The sequence below is a fragment of the Ammodytes marinus genome (genome assembly GCF_949987685.1).
Source record: "Ammodytes marinus genome assembly, chromosome: 2".
NCBI lineage: Eukaryota > Metazoa > Chordata > Actinopteri > Uranoscopiformes > Ammodytidae > Ammodytes > Ammodytes marinus.
In genome coordinates, this window is record NC_137231.1 from 5,699,200 (window position 1) to 5,719,702 (window position 20,503).

General features: G+C 39.7%; 1 protein-coding gene across 1 annotated transcript in view; it reads left to right on the forward strand.

Annotated features, from left to right (window-relative positions):
* nsmfb (NMDA receptor synaptonuclear signaling and neuronal migration factor b) overlaps positions 1-5,150 on the forward strand; it is a gene marked incomplete at both ends in the record, with an annotated part of 48,995 nt that extends 43,845 nt beyond the window's left edge. Inside the window, one exon of the mRNA XM_080046362.1 lies at positions 5,053-5,150. Within this exon, the coding sequence (XP_079902488.1) occupies positions 5,053-5,150 (98 nt within the window). The remainder of the gene's footprint in view (positions 1-5,052) is intronic.
* Positions 5,151-20,503: the final 15,353 nt, after the last annotated feature.

Below are 20,503 nucleotides of genomic sequence, written 5' to 3' on the forward strand. Positions count from 1 at the left end.
GGTCACATTTCCAATTTCTTCCACGGTTTTCTAGAAACAATGGGTTTTGCAACTTCCAAAATGCACAAATCACCCCACCTTCCCCTATTTGATCCCTCACCGATTTTGTAAGTTTGCCCACTTACAAAGAAATGAGCGGTCTATCATTTTAAAGCTAAGTTTATTTTACCAGTGATAGACAGAATATCAAAAAGAAAATCCAGAAAATCATATTAAAAAAAAGATATAAATTATTTTGGATTTCATTGAGTGAAATAAGTATTTGATTCCCTACAGAATTCTGGCTCCCACAGATTAGTCCTCGTGCTTTAAAACAGTATTCCTAATCCCAACTAGTTTCCTGTATGAAAAACACCTGTCTCAATTTGTTACCTGTATAAAAGACACCTGTCTTGTCCACATGATCAATAAATCAAACTCCAATCCATCTCCATCATGGGCAAGACCAAAGAGCTGTCTAAGGACATCAGGGACAAGATTGTAGACCTGCACAAGGCCAGAATAGACTATAAAACCATTGGCGAGAAGCTGGGTGAGAAGGAGACAACTGTTGGTGCGATTATTCGAAAATGAAAGATACACAAAATGATCATCAATCTCCTTTGGTCTGGGGCTCCATGCAAGATCTCACCTTGTGGGGTATCAATGATCATGAGAAAGGTGAGGGATCAGCCCAGATCTACACAGGAGGAGCTTGTTTATGATCCCAAGGCAGCTGGGACTACAGTCACCAAGAAAACCATTGGTAGCACACTATGCCGAGATGGATTGAAATCTGGTAGTGCCCGTAAGGTCCCCCTGCTCAAGAAGGGACATGTACAGAGTCGGCAGAAGTTTGCCAATGAACACCTGAACGACTCAGAGAATGCTTGGGAGAAAATGATGTGGTCAGATTAAAACAAAATCAAGTTATTTGGTATCATAGTGACTCGCCATGCTTGGAGGAAGAGGAATTCTGACTATGACCCAAAGAACACCATCCCCACAGTAAAGCAGGGAGGTTGAAGCATTATGCTTTGGGGGTGTTTCTCTTCTAAGGGGACAGGTGTACTTCACTGCATCGAGGGAACAATGGATGGGGCCATGTACCATGAAATACTGGGTGACAACCTCTTTCTCTCAGCCAGGTCCGTAAAAATGGGTCGCGAATGGGTCTTCCAGCACGTCAATGACCCTGAAAATAAAGTAAAGACAACAAAGGAGTAGCTCAAGAAGAAGCACATCAAGGTCATGGAGTGGCCTAGCCAGTCTCCGGACCTTAATCCAATAGATCTGTGGAGGGAACTGAAGCTCAAGCGACAGCCTCGAAACCTTAAAGGTTAGGAGAGGATCTGCAAAGAGGAGTGGTCCAAATTATCCTCCTGAGATCTGTGCAAACCTGGTCATCAACTACAAGACATTTCTGATCTCTGTACTTGCCAACAAGGGTTTCTCCACCAAGTACTAAGCAATGTTTTGATAGGGGATCAAATACTTATTTCACTCAATAAAATGCAAAATAATTTCTATCTTTTTTTATGTGATTTTCTGGATTTTTTTTGTTGATATTCTGTCTATCACTGTTAAAATAAACCTAGCATTAAAATGATAGACCGTTCATTTCATTGTAAGTGGGTAAACTTACAAAATCAGTGAGGGATCAAATACTTATTTCCTCCACTGTAGGTATTTCCTAGATATGTCATTTTCTAAAACAACAAAGGATATAAAGGGCCCCATACTTTTGTTTGCCTTAGTCCCCTATATGACTTATATCCACTCCTGGGGCTTTTACACAGACAACACGTTTATTAGCCTGTGCCACCAAAGGAGAGCATGGGCAAACAAACACATACATAGAACGCCTGTATTGATATTGCATTGACGGCCTCAAGGGCAAACTGGCTGTGTGATAATAGCGGACATTAATCAATGGCAGTGAGCCGCTATGGGCAATGTAGAAGGCACAGTAGAGATTGTGAGCCAACATACAGGTGTGAGCTCTGGTCAGCCCTAAAGCTATCCCTCATTACTCATTTCCCTGACTTCTATTGAGGCCATGCTTATCATTTCCCTATTACCATTTCATTATTGCCTGTGTGTGTTTATCCACCCCCTATTGACCCATCTCCACCTTCCAATCTATTCACCCCATAGCCTACATACAACCTGTAATGCTGTGAAGAAGCACCCAACACTCTATTTATATGACTGTATAGAAGTAAGTTGATAAATGTTTCATGCTGCAGGTCAGAGATCAGCTCCTAAATGTTTCTGAATATTGCTTAAATGGCTTTTGCATATGAGGTCACCTGTCAGGGCAGATTGTTTTTTGCAAAATGAATAGTTGAATAAAGTGCACTTAGATTACTGGCCTGGAGGACAGTGAATCATTTGTTTTCTAGGCCATCGATCTCAAGGTATTAGATTAGAATTGATTAGCATGGATGCTCTAATGCTAAAAGGTTTGCCTACTAAATCACTCAAAGGTCACGTTTGAAGTGTGTGGCTTTATGATTGATATATATTTACAGTAGGCTATATATATTTACTCTATCTTAATATATTTGATTTAACTATTTTAACTTACCAGCCTATACTTGAGATTCATCTTTTTTTCCCTGAATGGACCTTTACCAGTGTAGACATATCAGATGTGTTACTCTATAATCTTACACCATGGCTATGTATCACCCCCTAACATGTGGGCCTCATGGTAATCCAAATAATAGTTGTTGAAATAGAATGACAGTTTGTTACTTATGAAGCAATCAATCTTTGTTAGAGTAAATCACAGGCATTTCTATGTTGTCTAGATAAAGTACACACATTCTCAGATCTTTTTCTTGTGATTAATACATTGTTGACAGAAGCTTACATTTCTGCATTGTCAGGCAGTACTACCCATTGTACCCTTGATGTTATGAAGCCAGTTGTGTAATCACTTAGCCAACAGCTCACTGACGTCAGCACTTGCCCTCACATCCTATGTTTGTGAGTTTGAGCCAACAGTGTTGCAAAATGATCATCTTATACCTTATCATTAAGCATTGTGCTGCGGACCCCTACCCTGAATGTTTTAGATGTGTCTCAGCATCAACACACCTAATTCAAATGACCAATCAGTTAAGTTCCAGTAAGGTAGTCATGTTATTAAGTCAGCCCAGACTTCTTAAGGCTGCTACGTACTCCGCGAGAATAAATAACAAACTTCTCGGTGACAAGAGCTGCGAGAAGAAAATGACGTCATTTTCTTCTCGCAGCTCTTGTTCAGCTGTTCTTGCAGCTTGTTCTGGACACATCATCCGGGTCGAACTTTCTTCTCGCAGCTTGTCCGAGAACTCTTGTGTGATTGGTCAGTCTGAAGTCAGTGAGGAAAATCAACTGACGCTACTATGGTAACAGTGGGTGCTCGTGTACCGTCTCACGGAGTATTTAGCCAACCTTTAGAGGAGCTGTAGCTCAACAAGGTTGATACTGGTGTCAGAGTCAGAGGTTGGGAGCTTCAGTCGGTCAAGTAAACAGAAGGTTTGTTCCTTTGGTGTATACAACATGAGCATGAATGTCTCTGTTCAGTATTTCTTGACAGAACCCTGGTGTATTTTTACATTTTCATTTCTCCCTTTTACTCACCCTCCTTTTGTTCATTTTCCATCTCAAAATGCTCGGCCCCGAGCAATGCTGTGCAGCAGCTATAATTTTCATTGCAATCCATAAAATTGTTATTGCTTTAAGTATTCCTTTAAGACCAAGTAGTAAACCAGGGAGCCTCTACCTTCCTAAAGCTATGGCATAGATGAACAAACATTGAAAAGATTCACTCACAAGAAGTGTCTAAAAAAACTCACTTCATAATAGGTTTATGTATGTTTATGCTATAGTACCAGTGCCTACAGTACTGCGAAGCATTTCATGTCGTACAAAAGGATGACCTCCTAATATCAGCAAGCACGTACTTTATTTTGAAAATTCCAAAGTAATGACTAATGATGCCGTGACAGAAACTCAATAGCCCTGCTCGCGCTCCTGACACAATCACAGTATTGTCAGCAAATGTGATGACATCGATTTTCCGTTAAAACCCCGACAGTTATGAAGTATTTTAACATTGACCTCATTTCACGCCCATACTTTTAATATGAACAATAAACAGATATTCCAGAAATATGAAAAGTATAAATAAAGTCAAGTATAAACGCAGTCACATTAAAAGCAGATGGATCTGTGATATTTACCTAGCTGAAGCATATTTCATGTCACTGCAAAAAGTCATTGAAGTGAATGCAAATCAGCATCTACTTTGAAGGCAGATAAATATACTGTATTTAAACACTGTTGCTCTCTTTGAACATATAACCAGCAGCTCCTTTAAAGTTGTAATCCATCACATTTGAGTGACATTGGTTATAGCAGCAGTTTTGGCACTAAAATGTAATTGCTGGTACGTCCCTTTGGACCTCATCTCCCAGAATTCCTTTAGAAATCGAACAGTGTCGACTGCATGACATCATCCCTCGTGGCCGTTTTTTACCTCTTTCCTTTTCCTCTGGAGCCGTAGTTAAACTGTCTTCTCCTTTCTCAGTGTGTTCATCCATCAGTGTGACTCAGACTTAATGAAATGCCCAATGCTGCGTTCCATTTTAGTCAGTCAACTTCTGACACACAGTGTTCCCGCACACATCACCGGTCTGAACTCAGTACTACCGAGTCTGAAGTCCCCCCGTGTTCTGAGTATGGGGAATGGAACGCACCCTGCTGACTGACGTATAATGCCTCACTAACTGTGTGTTGTATTTCATTGTAGCGCGGTGAACACCCAGATCATAATACCCTGCAAATCTGCAAAATACAAGCACTTTCATCAGTGGGTCATATGCTCACTCAACATTGTTTTAACTCATTATTAATGAGGAACTTAACAGAACATTAATGACAAGGACTTTTACTGTAATGCATAGAGGAAAGTCCACGATAATAACTCAGTAGGAAGGAGAATAGGATAGACCTCTAATGTGGAGGAAGAGTTTTTAACATTTACTAATATCAGTCGTTGCTTTTCCTTTGTGTCATCAGGCAAAGAGATGATCGAGATGTACTTTGACTTCCGTCTGTTCCGCCTGTGGAAGAGCCGTCAGCACTCCAAGCTGCTGGACTATGACGACCTCCTGTAGACCGGGCCCACCTTTGTGATGGCTGTGTCGGCCGGTTATCTCCCGTCTGAGCCCCCGCTGTGTGTATACGCTGACAGGGGCCTTTGGTTGAAGAGAGAGAGAGAGGCTCCATGGACCTGCTCTGTGACAAAAGAGCTGGGGGCAGAAGCGATGCAGTTGGGGGGGCTTTTTTTTTTTTTTGGTTTTTCTCCCCTTCTGAAGCAGTGGAGTGTGGCCCTGTGTAGAATTCAGCCAGGGTCAAACTCTTTTTCTTCCCTATAGCCAATTTACACTTTCTGCCTATCTCTCAGAGAAAAGAGAAAGAGAGGGACAGGGAAAAGAAGAAGGGGAAGCAACGGACTCATCTTTCTAGCCTCTATGTGTCAGAAGACGCTCACTAGAGTTAGATCCGTCGGTTCAGAGCGGAGGATGAAAGAGTGATAGTAGTGGAGAGAGAGAATTTCTCCTTTCTAAGTCTAGAAGGTGACGGATTTTTCTGTTTCCTTTTTTTTGCCTTCAGCCAACGTATCTTCTCTTTTTAAAAAGATGGCGGCCTATAAGGATGGAAGTGTCCTCTTGTCAGGTGTGGATTAGAGCTTATATGTAAATATTCAAAGTGTTCGCTGGAGCATTTTAGAGAATAGATTTCCGGCATCTCTCTGCTATTGTGTGAAAATCTAGACACATAGGTAATCTTATTAGAAAGAAATTAGAGTTGTCTATTTAACACAGGTCTTTAAATGTATTGGTATTTCGTACGAACTGTTGTATTGACTCAGGTTAACTCCCTTGTTTGATACTAAGAATTGTAACTCACTGTTGGCATTAGCAACATACTGTAGATCAGAATCCAAGGCCATCATATACCCTCCACACAGTCACCTTCAGTGGAATGTTATGACTGTCATATCTTAACATGTGTGTGTGTGTGTGTGTGTGTGTGTGTGTGTGTGTGTGTGTGTGTGTGTGTGTGGTAAAAGGGTTGAGGTTTTTCTACAATTTCACTGACTTCTTTTGAGTCGAACTGTAGCCCAAAACAGACACATGTATCCACGCATGTGTCATGACATTACAGCATGTGTGTGTCCATAGGTTACATGCATATTGTCACTCTGTGAAGAGGTTGCGGGTGGGGACAATAACACCGGATTCCCTATGCAGCAGTGAAAGTGTAAATAACTGATTATATACATACTCTATATTTTATTTAATTCAACGCTTCATTTACTCACAATTGTATGGCGTAAATTTCAATTATTCAACGAATTAACTTGAAGCACGCAAAGTAGCAATGGAGTGGTAGAGGTAATTTTTTATTTCTCCTCACCACCAAATTGTTTGTGTCGCAGAATATAGTCCTTGCCTACACGTGTAGATCTATTTAGATTTAGTAGTGGGTGAACTATGAAGTCAACTGATATTTATTTGTATCAAAAGATTTTGGTAGAGTGTCCCTTTAAAAATGTCACCAGGCCGGTGTCATTAAAAAGGTTTACACACACTGTCCTCCATTATATCACACTTGGCCTATGTTCACCCATTTCAATATAAAAGGCTAGTATTAGCCTGATCCTGCGTTTATTGGCCGAACCTGTATTTATGAAAACTAATTCTATTTTTTTTAAAGCAAGGGCTTTCCCTACTGTACTGTATTGCTAAAAGAAAACTCCTACAAATGGTAAATGACTAACTGCCGCTTAAAGTTACTCCTAACTAACACAAAATGTTTTGAGGAAGAGTGCTGTTTTTACAACAAATTTGATAATGGTTGCTGGTATTGATATATAAGCTATATAAAGTGTAGTGTCAGATAGATCGAGTGACATTTACATTGCTCTGTCTCAAGCTTGTGCTGAGGTGGCCATGCCCTCCATTAATATACCTTCACCTCGCAAATATATTTAAAAAACAACTCACTAAATGTGTGTGTTCTTCAACTTATATCTCTGTGCATCCCAAATGTCCTCACAAAGATAGGAAATAATAAGGAGAATGCGCCAAAAGGGAAAACTTTTGATTATTATTATTCGATTTTACTTCAATAACTAGCTGGGCAAGTTAAGATTTATTTTTTTTCCATGGGAGAGATTTTCTATTTTTACCATAGAAAGACATGCGTCATCCATCCAAATATAATAACTTGTAAGTGAGTGTGTCATGAGCATGGGTGAGCCCTATCCACTGCTTTTTTTTCCCTACATTCATACATCTTGCATTGTGTATGCTTCCTGATCCATGCTAAGTCAACTGAGCATTAGAGATGCTCTTTGATGGCAAGATCCCAAAGGGAGATTCAGATGCGAACACTGTTCATCTTAAGGCATCCACCAGGACATACAGGGGGCTCTATAAGAAGAGCTTCCTTCCAGAATGGGACATTAAGGCATTTGAGATATCTCCTTTTTGCCAGTGAGGATGTAAAACAAGCTATTAAATACAAATGAAGTGTCTTATGGGGCACTGTTTTATGTTTGTACTGCTTTTTCTCCAGAGGGCAATAATTACTGCTTTCAAAGTGTGTCAATGAGCGGTTACTAAGCTGTTTGATCCACAATCTAAAATAGGTTTTTTTGGACTATTTTAGATGTTTTCCTCAGCCACATTGATGCTGTCCTTTTGCATTATCTGGCTCCTCATCATAATACGAGGTCTATGTTGAATTACATTGTTTAATGATTTTATGTCTGTGTAGAAAATGCTAAGTGTCCACAGCACGGTCAACCTGTCATTACGCCACAAAGTAGCAAGTGTCTCATTCAATCACTGTCAATTGAATTGCAATAATTATGTGCAAAATACTGTAAACAACGAAGGCCATTGTGATATACATGTCAGTATATACTAAAAATGGCACCCGTGGCAGCAGTATTGACTCGGAACTCAAAACCAGTCCATTTCCACCCTTTGTCTTGACTACTTCCAGTGAACAATGAACATTGTCTTAGATTTCTCTTATTTATTGAAATGCTCTATTGATTCACTTTCCCGATGGCCTCCACTTTGCCATTGTTTCCATTGTGGTTCAAGCTACTGTCAATAGAACTCAATGCTACCTACAGCAGCAGCTGTCTCTATTGTTGGCATCTTTTAGCATCATAGTCAGCCATTATTTGAACACCAGCTTTTATCTAAAAATGTACACCAGACCATTTTAATTTTAATACAGTTATGCATTATACTGCTGCCACTGTTTTTGTTTGCCAATCTTGCTTGTTCACAGTATTAACACAAATCTGAAAAAGAATGTTATATGCATTCATGGTAAAAAAAACAACAAAAAACAATCAAGGTTCATTTTTCGTTGTGCTGGTGCATTTTGGCGCAGAGGCTTACTGTACATTTCTCACACATTGTATCTTTATTGCTTTAGGGGGTTTTCACATTGTGAGAGTGAACCTCATGGTCTTTGCCATCTTTGTGTGCTCGACTATCTCTTTGCTTCAAGGCAGGATCTGACCTTCTCTGTATATTCAAAATGATACGATGTATTTGTTTCATATCATCATCACTATCTCTTCAAAACATGTCTTCTGTAGCAATATTCTGTGTAAGAATATTTCTGTATGGTTATTTGAATGTGTATAATGTATACACGATAGGTGACATTTTTCAAGGTGTTGTAGTCTGTAATATCTATGGATTCTAATGCCTTGTTATTAACATTATTGTGGATGATGGACGTTACACGACAGAGTTTAGTCTGCTCACTGCTCGGCTCCTTTCATTTCTACCAGAGTATTGCATTGTATACTGTGTAGCACTGATCCCTCTCCTGTGCTTTCTCCTCTGCTCTTTGTGTATAAGTAAAGGCCAACACACCCACAACCTAATTACATGCCTGTTCTATTGTTGTAACTGCATCTCAAGTCAATGTGTTTAATCCAACCGCTGTGTTGGATTTTTGATTGCAAAGTTAATGGATTTCCGGTGATTTTTTCTTCTGATCACAAAGAAAGCACAGCACTTGTTTACAGCGGTGTAAAATGTCAGCAACTCACAACATGTAAATGAATCAATTTGCTTTCATGCTGTAACTATGTGTTAATACTTCCTCTTCATCTATTTATTTACAGTACATTTAAATTCTTCATCTCTACTGTCCTGAATTCATAACTACGTGGTTTACTACCATAATCTTTACCATTCATTTTTATATATTATGAATAAGTGTTGAGGTCACACGCATTTAATTGCATTTCCAGTCAGTTGATTGGTCGACAGAATAATTTTCGTGCGAGAGATACCTCTGCACATACAAAATATAGATTTGTGTAGGCTTAAGCCCAAAAAAAAAAAAAAAAAACCCTGACTTACTTAAAGTACGAGCAATGGAGAAAGCGGGAGTTCTCACCTAACATAACGTTTATTTCAATGTTAAAGGAGTCGAGCGGGGATGACATCAGACAGTCAAACAGGGACAATCTTGGCAATCTTCTTGGGGATAAGCTGGCCAACTTTAACACAGCAGACAAACCACATCTACAAAGAGATAACAAGGTTCTCATGGTGTCAAGGCGCACCCGGTTGGCTCAGTGAAGCAGCCACTTTCCATTTCCTGATAACATAATCACACAAAGATTGATGTCTTAACGCCTCTCCATTTAATTTTTTCCAAACGAAACATTGTGACGCCATTGAGAAGAGAATACATTTCCCCCCCCCCAGTTTGAATTATTAAAAACGTATTGTTTGTGCCCTTCCTGCCCGCTCTCGCCGGTCTCTAAGAAGATTGCCATGGCCCTGTTGGGGCGTGTGATTGAGTTTGATGGCGAGTGATGGATCGACGCCACTCTGATTAGCCTGACAACTCCAGATCGGGGACGTGATTGTAATTTGGGCAGACTGGGAAAAAAGATAATGTGTTTATGTAATGTCTGTTTCACTTTGCATCAACTTCTAAGTCGTCTAAAACTACGCGTCACACTTTTGGGATAGCTTTCGTAGAATTAACACAGAGACTGTGTGAGTGATAGATGTTACAATAAGACTCCAAAAAACAGGTTTATCAATGTTTATTATGAAAGGTATAATAGCAATTAACATTCTTGTATATCTGGTGATTTTGATACTATAGTACAAAGTTTAGAATATATCTGAGTAGCTTTTGGAGCTTTTGGTTCTTCCTTAGAAATAGACATTGTAGATGGAACCTTTACTCCAAGATGGTAACTTATTGTATCTGAATGACTAGTAAAGACATGTTGTTGCATTGCACAATGTTGGTAATAGCCTGTGAGAAAAATTGTTTTCAAAGCATTTTTCCAGTAAACCTTAATTCTACACAACTTGTCTCGTTGTCGTGTGATTCATTTCAGTGATGGCAACCATACAGTAGAAAGGACTAGGGGTCAACTAACAATGTAGTCAGTCGATGGAAAAAACAATACCTAATTGCTTAGAATGTAAAGGCTCATAATACTGGGATGTGCTAAAGTATCAAATAAATGATAAAAAGTATTAATATTGATTTGGTGTGCATGTAACTCCCCCTGAATGTTAATGCAATGGAGTACATGGAATTCCTTGATTGGTCCCTGTGTAGATCATTGTAGAAAACTAAATATTTAATAGCAATGAAATGGTTGAGCATTGTCTCTTTAGCCAATGCTCGCTGCAAGCCGTGAGCAAACAGAGCTTCCCGCGGCAGCTTTGTTCTCTCTTCACTCTTGCCGAGGTGACTACACATGACGGTTTAACGCGCAAATGATTATTTTGACTGATGGCAGTGAGCATATAAGCAGACTGAGCCACACCGAACCAAGCCACTCTGCTCAGTGGAAACGAGGCATTAGAAATCCAGCCCAAAGAAAATCACTGATCATGACTGTTTAAGCAAATGATGTGTTCACTGTATGCTAGTATACAGCACTACACCACACCCACACAGACACCTTTGCCTCCAGGAGTGGGCAGCCTTACAGTAACCAGCCTGTGATTAATAATTGAAGGGAGGATGAAGTCAACAGCATGAGAACAAAGTTAGTGCTCAACACTCCAGGGACCAACTGCAGCCAGAGAGAGACTGAGAGGGGAGGAAGAACTATATGGTGTGTGAGAGAGGAAGCAGGGATAAGGGGAAAGTTCGGAGGACATTTTAACCATGACTCTCTTATGAATGTGTATTCACTTCCCCAAACCTTTGAAAAATACTGAGAAAAGGCGATGGATCTTTTTAATTGAGGTTAATACACACTGGTTAGACTTAGAGGATTATCCCATTAGTGTTACCTAGTTATATTTATTGTCACAAACATAAAGGTACACATTTCTTATTGATCATTGCCTGATATCAAAAGCACATATAAGGACATAGCAAGGCATATCAACCGAGATCTGCTTGGGTGAGCACTAGTTTTAAATAAGAGAGGAGAAGTGTATGGGGGAGAAGTACACTGAGGCAACTTTTCAGAAGACCTGCATTAATAAAAATGCTACAATGTACTGCAAGTCTCTTCTTGTTACTAGTGAACAACCAGCATACTGTACAAAGTAATGAGGATGACATTCATTTCATACATGCTTAATGAGAGACCCATTTCTTTCGTATTAAAGAGGCACTCCAGCAATATAATATAGGATTTTCACAAAGTAGGGCGCCTTGTTTGGTACAAATCAATGGAGCAGAAGCTGAACTATCCTGACTTTTCACTGCCTAGATGCCTCTACAAAAACTTGAATTCCCCATTTCTTACAATACAACTTGATAGCAATGGTCTATTAGGCCAAATAACATGTCGGGGGTAAAATAAACAAAAACACTGGTGAGGTCACTCACTTTGGATTTTTTTCAACAGAGATTTGATATTATTCAAAAAGGTAAGTTGATGATGATATAGGACAGTTCTGAACAATACTGAAGCTGGCTGTCCCCGAGCACACTGATTCACCTGCAAAGCCTGAGATACACACCATTTGAAGATTAAATGATTGTTCACCACACTTGAAACATTTAATTTCACTTCTTTAAATGCTACATAACAAGCCTGGGGGGGAGAGAGAGAGAGAGAGAGAGAGAGAGAGAGAGAGAGAGAGCAAAACGCTGAATATGAGGCAGTGATAACGTTGGCATGTGCAGATATGAACAATGCCAAATAGTTATATGGAGCGCGCCTGGCATTAGAGATAAGCCTTGTATGAAAGTATGAAAAGATGGTATATCAGGACATGCTACTGTTCATTTGGGTTGGTTTGAACACAGTCCGAGACTCTGGTGCGCACTAAACTACCGGACTCTACTCTGCTTGAAAGAGGTGGTCTCTGGCCGCTTGAAAGTGAACTCTGGAGCGGGTCATCTCTGGTGTGAACCCCATCCTCACTAGTCACAGGAAGCCTAGTAGTTACGCATCATTTCGCCGTTTTTTGCATAATTTCTTTCATTAAATGCACGTGCTATTATATATAGATATAAGCGCACGTTGTCAGAGAATACGCCCATATGCTACACCCGCTACAGTCTGCTGCTATTGTAACATGGGCTGACAGAGGAAAGTAGCATTACATTTAATAGATAGTGGCTGATACAATATGCGCTCCACATTAAGAATGAAAATAACCGACTGATGCTCTGTGATGTAGGCGATGGTAGAAATAGAGAGGGATCTGCATTTTTTCTCGCCACACTGTCTGACAGCATTTCCGTGCACGTGATTTTTGTTTTCAATGTATAGTCCGTTTGAGTTTGAGTTTGAGAACGCGAACCTAGCCATCTAAAAAACAAAACAATGTATCTGCTCTCTACTGGTGCAAACTAAGAAGCGGACTATCGGGTGTGAACTTGACCTTAAACACCCAATTATAGTTTGTCTTCTTGAGTTGGCATCATCATTTATGTCAACTTTAGTCGTTGACTCACAGTAAGGAGATCTATTTAAACGTCGAGTTGGTTGAGCATTTTACATAGCTGGCTTTGTGATCTATTCTTTAAACGTGTCAAAACATGACTAAAGAATGTCTAAAGTGGCACCAGGAGGAAATCCAAGTTTTAGTTTAAAGATCTCCTATTATACTACTTTTCTGGTCTTAATTTCTTGTTAAAAACTGCTATAGAGCAACCTGACACGAATCACATCACAAAAAAACGGACACTCTTCCTCTCACCCTAGCGAGCACAGCAGTCTGCTCCACACACTGCTTTGAGCTTCTCCGCCTCTCCCACCCCCCAGCCCCCCTCCCCCTCCCCCTCCTGCAAACCCCACTCCGTTGTGATTGGTTACCTTCCTTCCGGAACATTTTCAGCAGCACGCGGGGAGATTTCTGAGAGCAGGAAGGTGGGGGCATGGCCGGAGCTTGCCTGAGCAGCATTACCATACATGGAAACATCCGGGAACGTGACGACACGATACCCGGTAATTTGAACAAGTGAATTCTCGACCGGCTGCCCTAGTGTTTAGTGCTCTGCACAGCCACCCCAGACGGTAAGCAGGGAATACGTCTAAATGCATGTACGTCATTATTTGATACGCTAGTATGGTTAAACATGACTATAAATCATTATAACAACGTTTATAGGTCATAAAAGTATCATAGGTCCTCTTTAAGGAACAATTCAAAAATTGTTAAATGTTTGCCTCCAGAAAAGGTGACAGAAACCATTCCTGTAACTGTGCAGGCATTTCTGATGTAGAAATACAGTTTTATTTACCAGGTTAAGTTGTGCTCTATAATTTTACACGTTACGTAATTTTAGAACCAAATACACATGTGGCTGTCACGGGCATTTCCTGGTTTCTTTCCAGTAAGTATTTGATGTGTGAGACTCTGTTTTCTCTGAGTCTTCCTCACTGTGGTGAGATGACACCCTGCTGTCTGTAGTAAAACACATCAGCCCTGACCTTCAACCCCCTCCCTCCCCTCCCCCTCCCCCCTCTCCCAGCCCACTCCTCTTCACTGACAACTCTCATTACTGGAAACCGGTCACAGAGCAAGGTTTTATGGATTCTATAAAAAGGCCTTAACAATAACACAGGCTTTAAATCCAGGCTTTAGATTCCATCTTTCTCAAATTGAATTTTTTTTACTGCCTGGATGAGATAGTGTTGCATCAGCATCACCAATGCAATCTTCATATTGATAGTTTCCGAATAGATAATTTCATTTTTGTTTGTGAAAGGGTGTTCAATAGACTTTAAAGAAATGATGAACACAAATACTTATATGTTTACTTCATAAATATTCTGGTGAGCAATAACCCTACAGTACTTTTTAGAATGTTAATTTTAGACTGAATTCTCCGTTACTGAATTATAAAAAAATATTAGTTATTAGTGTGCAAACTGTTGGTATTCTGCACTGAATGTAGATTTGCACGGGGAAGAAAAACCAATACAATAGAAATAATTGATCAATCACATGCCTTCTCTTATTCCAACCCACTTTAATCCCATACGCCATATAAATCCACATCTGTTCATCTCATTGATCCTCAAGAAAGTTATTGTTCTTCCTTTGAAACCATACATTGTCTTATTAAACATTTTGTTTTCTGTATGAAATCCAAGAAATACGAGATATAAAATGTATTTCTTAGCTTTATAGAGAGCTAGGCTAACTGTTTCCCATTGCAACAAATGTGTTAACTAAGCTAGGCTAATTGCTTCCCTGCTTCAGTTTGGTACTTGACTTACAGAGGATTTTTCATAATGTACAAGCATTCATTTTGTAGCATAGTCGTTTACGTACAGTGTGATTAACCTTTCCTTGTTTGTTATCCTCACCCCGTGTTTCTGCTGTCCAAGCCCTGCCGTGTTGGCCATCTATCTCTCTGTAGCTTCCTTCCTGCTCTCCTTCATATCTCTCTTTCTCTCTCTCTGCACGCACGCACACACACACACACACACACACACACACACACACACACACACACACACACACACACACACACACACACACACACACACACACACACACACACACGCACACACACACACACACACACACACACAAACGCACACACACACACACACCTACAAATCTCCTGACACTTCACCTTTGGTTTGAAGGTTAATTGGGTTGAATCCGATCAATCAAGGGGCTTTTACATCTTTCAAACTGTGTGTATGTGTGTGTGTGTGTGTGTGAGGGGGAGACAGAAAATAAATGGCCATAGTTTCAGAGTGTCTTTGTGAGAGCAATATATTGACTCCACATGCCCCATTCTTCTTGCAATGCTCCTCACAGCTCTCACGCATTGACTGTGGTTTACAACAGCAACATCATTATCAGCCGGGTTCACCTGTTTCCTGGTCAAACTCATCACCAGCGCCGTGACATCGTTACCACAGCAGCAACTCCATTAGCGGCCTCAGGATGACCTCATAGCATCATCAGTTACCTTATCAACACTCACTGCTTCTCACACTGAAAGCTTACAGCACTGTAAAAAAAAAAAAAAAAAAAAATAATCTATACCTTCAATTTAAACTCATTGTAAGACTAGACCAATGAACACATGGGTCTCAAAGTTCATTGTGAGTCACAGCTTTAGAAGTTAAAGGTAGGGTAAGCAATTCTGGAGAAGGTTTGTTGACAAATAACTTTTTGTCAAAATCATTGATTCTCTCCTCACAATCTGCTACCTGTCCGTACTGTGTATTTGCAGAAAGAAAAAAAACTTGTGTTAATACAGAGCCTAGGGCGGTCGCGCTTCCACTTTGTTTACATACCAGTTTACAGAGCCCAGGCTGTTTGGTTTTATTTCGATTTTATTACAGACAGCAGGTAGCAGATTGTCAGGAGATATTCACTGATTTTGACAAAAAGTGATTTGTCAACAAACGGTCTCCAGAATCGTTTACCCCACCTGGAATAACTGGGGTAGTTTTAGAGTAAACATCTTTGGTTGCTCTTATCAGGACAAGTGGCTGTACACAGACATTTTGGGGGCCAGGGGCTCAACCAAATAACCCCACGAACATGCACTGATTCTTGCAACTATGACATGCTCAAACAATTAAAAAAAAATGTTGTGTGTACGTTCCATGACATGTGCATACATTTGTCTTTATATTAGATATAATTGAAACCTGACCCTTTCAGACAATCTGTGCGGTGTTAGGAGATGAGTGTAGCAGAGTTTTTACGACCCCTCGAAGGTACAAGGCATTATGTTTTCAGGTTGTCCAGGCCATTGTTGTGAATGCGATATCTCATGGACGCTTTGAAGGATTTTCTTCAAACTTTGCACAAATGTCCACTCTGATGCACATGCATTTTGGAAGTCAAAGGTCATTTTCACTGACCTCAAATCTTGTGAGCACAATATTTTAACAATGCATTGAGGGATTCTTGTCAAATTAACCCACACTCACATTGGACTTGTTGGTGAACATATTTTTGAGGTCAAGGTTATTGCTACCTCACTGTTCTGCAATTGAATGTATCGCAGCTGCATATTACGCCAGGCAGTAGTTCTAGTTTGCAATGAGGGAATAGTGAAAAAGTGAGCGAGTCAGCCATTTGTTAGAGTGTGTGATATCATTTGTAATGTTAAGTGAACATCAGTAAGAACATTGCAGAACATTGTTTTCTCCCCATGTATTATTTATAAGTTATAAAAGGCTTATACTGCTCTTTTACTTTTTCAGTCTGGACATCTGGTTGTACGCTAATTTAGCCCAGCCAGAGCGTACATGAGAAATTGGTTTCCCTTATGTGGCAGTAAGCACAACCCATGGGTCCCCAGATAACTGTGCTGTATTTAGCTTCACAATTCACACATGACAAGCACAAACAATGACCGCTACATGTGGGTATGAGTGCTACATTTAGAAACAATACAGACGAGGATGAAAAAGACAAATCAAATTTAAAAGGACATTTTGCAGAATCAAACCATTTAAATATAACTGTTAAATGATAATGAATATTTGGTCTGCTCTGTACAAAGTGGGGACTTAAGATCATGTACAGTCATATGAAAAAGTTTGGGAACCCCTCTCAGCCGGCATTATAATTGACTCTGCTTTCACTAAAAAAATATAAAAGTGGTATGTCTTTAATTTACCAGGAACAGCTAAGTACTGGGATGTTTTCCAAACAAAGATTTTTTGAAAAGCAGTATTTGGTTGTATGAAATAAAATAAAATGTGAAAAACTGGCTGTGCAAAAATATGGGTACCCTTGTGGTTTTGTTGATTTTAATGCCTGTAACAGCATGTAAAACTGATTAATTTAAACACAAAGTTGGTTGGATTATGTTGTTAAGCCTTGAACCTCATAGAAATGTCTGTTTAATCATGAGAAAATGTATTTTATGTGCCTAAATGCAAGTTGCACTTCTCTTTGACTCTCTGCTGAAGTGAGACAGAATGGGATCATCAAAACAGCTCCCAAAAGATCTGAAAAACAAAGATTGTTCATTGTCATGGTTTAGGGGAAGGCTACAAGAAGCTTTCCCAAAGGTTTCAATTGTCAATTTCGACTGTAGGGAACGTTGTCAGGAAATGGAAGGACACAGGCACAGTGGCAGTTAAACCCAGGCATGGCAGACCAAGAAAAAAACAGGAGCGGCATAGGTGGAGGATTGTGAGAATGGTTGCACACAACCCACAGATCACCTCCAAAGACCTGCAAGAACATCTGGCTGCAGATTGTGTATCTGTACATCGTTCAACAATTCAGCGCAATTTGCACCAAAACATCTGCTTTTTATAAAGACCAAATAACTTAATTTTTGTCTCATCAGTCCAAAGCATTTTCTTCCAATATGAATCTGGCTTGTCTAAATGAGCTTTTGCATACTCCATGCAACTGTATCTGTGGCGTGGGCGCAGAAAGGGCTTCCTTCTCATCACCTGGCCATACAGATGTTTTGGTGCAAATTGCACTGATTTGTTGAACCATGTACAGATACACAATCTCCAGCCAGATGTTCTTGCAGGTCTTTGGAGGTGATCTTTGGGTTGTGTGCAACCATTCTCACAATCCGCCGCATATGCCGCTCTTGTACTTTTCTTGGTCTGCTAGACCTGGGTTTAACTGCAACTGTGCCTGTGTCCTTCCATTCCCTGACAACGTTCCTTACAGTAGAAATTGACAATTGAAACCTTTGGGAAAGTTTCTTGTAGCCTTCCCCTAAACCATGATAATGAATAATCTTTGTTTTTAAGATCTTTTGGGAGCAGTTTTGATGATCCCATTCTGTCTCACTTCAGCAGAGAGTCAAAGAGAAGTGCAACTTGCATTTAGGCACCTAAAATACATTTTCTCATGATTAAACAGACATTTCTATGAGGTTCAAGGCTTAACAACATAATCCAACCAACTTTGTGTTTAAATTCATCAGTTTTACATGCTGTTACAGGCATTAAAATCAACAAAACCACAAGGGTACCCATATTTTTGCACAGCCAGTTTTTCACATTTTATTTTATTTCATACAACCAAATACTGCTTTTCAAAAAATCTTTGTTTGGAAAACATCCCAGTACTTAGCTGTTCCTGGTAAATTAAAGACATACCACTTTTATATTTTTTTTTGTGAAAGCAGAGTCAATTATAATGCCGGCTGAGAGGGGTTCCCAAACTTTTTCATATGACTGTATATCTAAAAAGACTCGAATAGACTTGAAACGCCTCTGAAATAGAAGAGAATTATAGGTGGAGTCTGCTATTCTGGAAAACTTTTGTTTTTATTATTTTTTTATTACACCAACACACAAACAGAAAAAATAAAAAATAAAACATGACATACATCAGATTTCAGATTTTTTGTGTTTGATTGTATGTACACAATACCACTGTAATCTATATAAAAATCATATCTTCTATACTAATGGAAGACTGCCACCTTCGATCACTCATTTTTCTATCCGTTCATAGGAACTTATCCAGTGTTCAGTGACAGGCCTGGAGAGTATACAACACTCAACTGGACATTCATTTTGATTAGAAAGGACAAGACACTGGAGGCCATGGCTTATTCCCACACCATTAGGATGTTAATAAGACCATCGTGCCACGTGAGGTCTGGTTAATGGAGTAAAGGCCTGGGAGGATCTCTCTATGTGTAGGCCTATATATATATTTATATGTGCTAGAAATGAGGTCCACTCAGCAAACTGCCCCATGATTAATGCTGGTGAGCTACACAGGCAGACAGGGCTCCATGGTTATTAGATTGTAGTGTAAGGACTAAATATTATTCTCCTTTAAACTTTTTTTACTGAGACACCTCTTCCCCTGTGCTGTGTGCCTTTATAGTGTCTTTATGAGCAGTTAGCCAGGTTGTCATAAAATAAAAACACTCTATATCATGATGCTTACATAACCTCTGTATCATGCCCCGCTTTGGATGAGATTTGCTGCTGTGAGTGATTACTGCAGTTTTCGTATAAAAGTGTTATTGGCCTGTATCTTCAAACTTGCTCTTGCTCTCATGTATGTTTACATAACGTGACTTGATCATTGTTCTTATTTTAAAAAATAAAGAAGAATTTGTTAAATAATGTGCTATTGAGTCATGTGTCACCAAAACCTAGTTGTTGTTTCCTCCCTGTCCTTTTCTTGTTTTTTCTAAATGTGACTTAATCAAGACCAAATTGGGCAAACAGCTCAGAGGGATGAAACATATACACATCTGTATTATAAACGGCGGTCTGAAAACATGGCTGCTATGAATTGAAATATCTTTGCAAAAGGAAAGCTAGGTGGATATCTTCAGGTCATGTTTAGAATTAGGACTGCAAAAGCATTCTGATCAAGACCTGTATGGGGCACAAGCAATTACAAAAGTTTATATCTAGCTATCTTCTCCATGGATTTACACAACATTTCATGGGGACGATATGGGGACATTCCTAAGTAATATCCTTACGGTTGGTGCTGCCGTCTAACGCTCCAAGACGCTTTCAGCATCCGTTCCATTGGATAAGCCTCTGAGACCTTTTGTATCAGTAACCAATGCTTAAGGGGCCCTGATCAACTCTCAGTCCCCAATGCATGGGAGCAGCTCAAACAGACATTTTCGGGGGCTTAACTTTTTTCAGGTAGCGGACGGTAAGTAGATTTTCGTGTCACCTGCTTTGGGATCCCTTACTTTGTCGACTCTCCCTGAGATTTTTTTTAATCCCGGTAAAGGGTTTTTACTGGGAGTTTTTTCTCAGCCGAGCTAAGGGTGTAAGGGTAGGGTGTCATATTGTATCATATTGTATCATATTGTATGAAATGTAAAGCCCACTGAGACAAATGTATTTGTGATTTTGGGCTATACAAATAAAACTGATTTGATTTGATTTGTCCTTTTACTGTAAAATATACCACAGGATTTCACTGGGTAACATAATGCTGGCACGCACTATAATTAATGGCACCTCATTGCACCATACACTTGCATTATGATGACCAAATTGTTTGATATGTTATGCATGCAGCATTTT